The sequence below is a fragment of the Trypanosoma equiperdum genome, assembly GCF_001457755.1.
Source record: "Trypanosoma equiperdum strain OVI genome assembly, contig: ctg_681, whole genome shotgun sequence".
Taxonomy (NCBI): domain Eukaryota; phylum Euglenozoa; class Kinetoplastea; order Trypanosomatida; family Trypanosomatidae; genus Trypanosoma; species Trypanosoma equiperdum.
In genome coordinates this window covers 150-1772 of record NW_027124622.1, presented here as the reverse complement: position 1 = coordinate 1772, position 1623 = coordinate 150, and the positions used below count along the sequence as shown (strand labels likewise).

At 51.3% G+C, this 1623-nt stretch overlaps 1 pseudogene across 1 annotated transcript; it reads right to left on the bottom strand.

Moving 5' to 3' along the window:
* Position 1: 1 nt before the first annotated feature.
* Positions 2-499, bottom strand: TEOVI_000316700:pseudogene (annotated as a pseudogene). Its single transcript has one exon. A coding segment is annotated over exon 1 (498 nt).
* Positions 500-1623: the final 1124 nt, after the last annotated feature.

Genomic DNA, 1623 nt, shown 5'->3' with positions numbered 1-1623 from the left:
CCCCCGGACGGGTGTTTGTTAGGTGGCAGTTTGCGCTGTGGACGTAGCGTTCCAAGGGGTTTCCACCGCCACCAGTGAGCCTAAGCAATTCGTTCATACTCTCCCGTGTCATGTTCATTTCCTCCACCCTTTCCATGCGGTGCATACCCCCCAAAGAAATAAATTCATCCTTCTCCGAGTCACTTAAATAGCAATTCAACAACTGATTCCGCGTCGCGTGGTGCTCGCTATTTCCTACGCAAAAATCCCCTTTCCCACTGGAATACGCGCGCCGCCACACATTTATCATTTCATCCAACCTCCCCGCCGCTATCCCTGCTGCCCCTACCGCTGAGTATCCAAGATATCTCAACCTCTTCAATTCTCTCCTCTTCACCCTATTCACTTTACTCCCCACACGTTTCAAAAACTTCGCGATCCCCGTGCACGAGGTCCAATTGCTATTTCCCCCTTCATTTCCCCTAACCTTCACAATCTTCAACCTCACCAACTCCACCATATCCTCAAACTCCCTCACCTTCTCGGTTGCATACTTAGTTTTCGCTTGGACGAAGGCATACACCGATTTCAGCCTCTTCGACGCATTACAGAGCGCTTCCGCAGCTCCACTCAAACTCAGTGCGCCACTGTCCGCGGAGGCGCTACCAGTAAGTACAAAAAAGGACACAATCACTAATACCTTCATGAGCGTGCGAACCCTATTCGCGATGGCAAAGGTCAAGCGAAAAAGGATAATCAAAGAGACCATTTTCGATGATTGATGAAACAGGAAAGACCGCGGCAAGTTGTGACGCCCCCACTTGGGGACTGGAAAATCCGCCGGGGATGCGCCTGCCAGATTCAGGCTTCAGCAACGGCAACGGCGTTAGTGTTGGCGGGGAAGGGAAGGTGCAAGGCGCCTTTTTGCAGCTGGAATTTAAAGCTTAACCGACAGCATGAAATCATCCGTGACACTGTCTTATTTCCCTCCAAAACCATTGGATACGCCGTGGTTGGCACACGGCCCATTGCCATCAATTGCTGAGGTGGGCTCGTGTTGCCGGCGGTGGGATCCAATGCACTATGGCGCATCAGAGAAGGAAGAGCGACCCCCCTGATACTTAGGGGGGTCAAAACAGGGTTTCCAGGCTACAAACCGTTCTTAACGCTATCCGCGACAACACGTTGGTGGGTAGGAAAGTGTCGGGTAGGGGCTTAAAAGTGAGATTGACCGATGGCAACTATTCTCGAGATGGCATAAAACCCTAACCGCACCCCGCCGACGCTTAGAAATTAGGTCCAGGAAAGAAAGTCAAGCCCGACCAAGGACCTCCTTTTCTTCGGTTTTGGCTTTGTCGAAAGGACACGAAATCGATCCACCGCGGGGCGCGCAGTGGACTTGTTACTTATTTAACTGACTCCTAAACGAGAAAGCTCCCCTGCGGCGCGCGACGCACATCATCTCAAAGGCGATGTGGGAGAGAAAACACTGCGAGAACATATGACCACCGACGAGCCGGTGAATGCCCCAGAAGTATTTCAAAAAATGTCACACTCTCCATTGATTGTCCCAGCATATTTCACAAAGTGGACCAAAACAGAGGGCAGTGCAGTAAATACGTAAAGTTCATGGAAACAACGCGC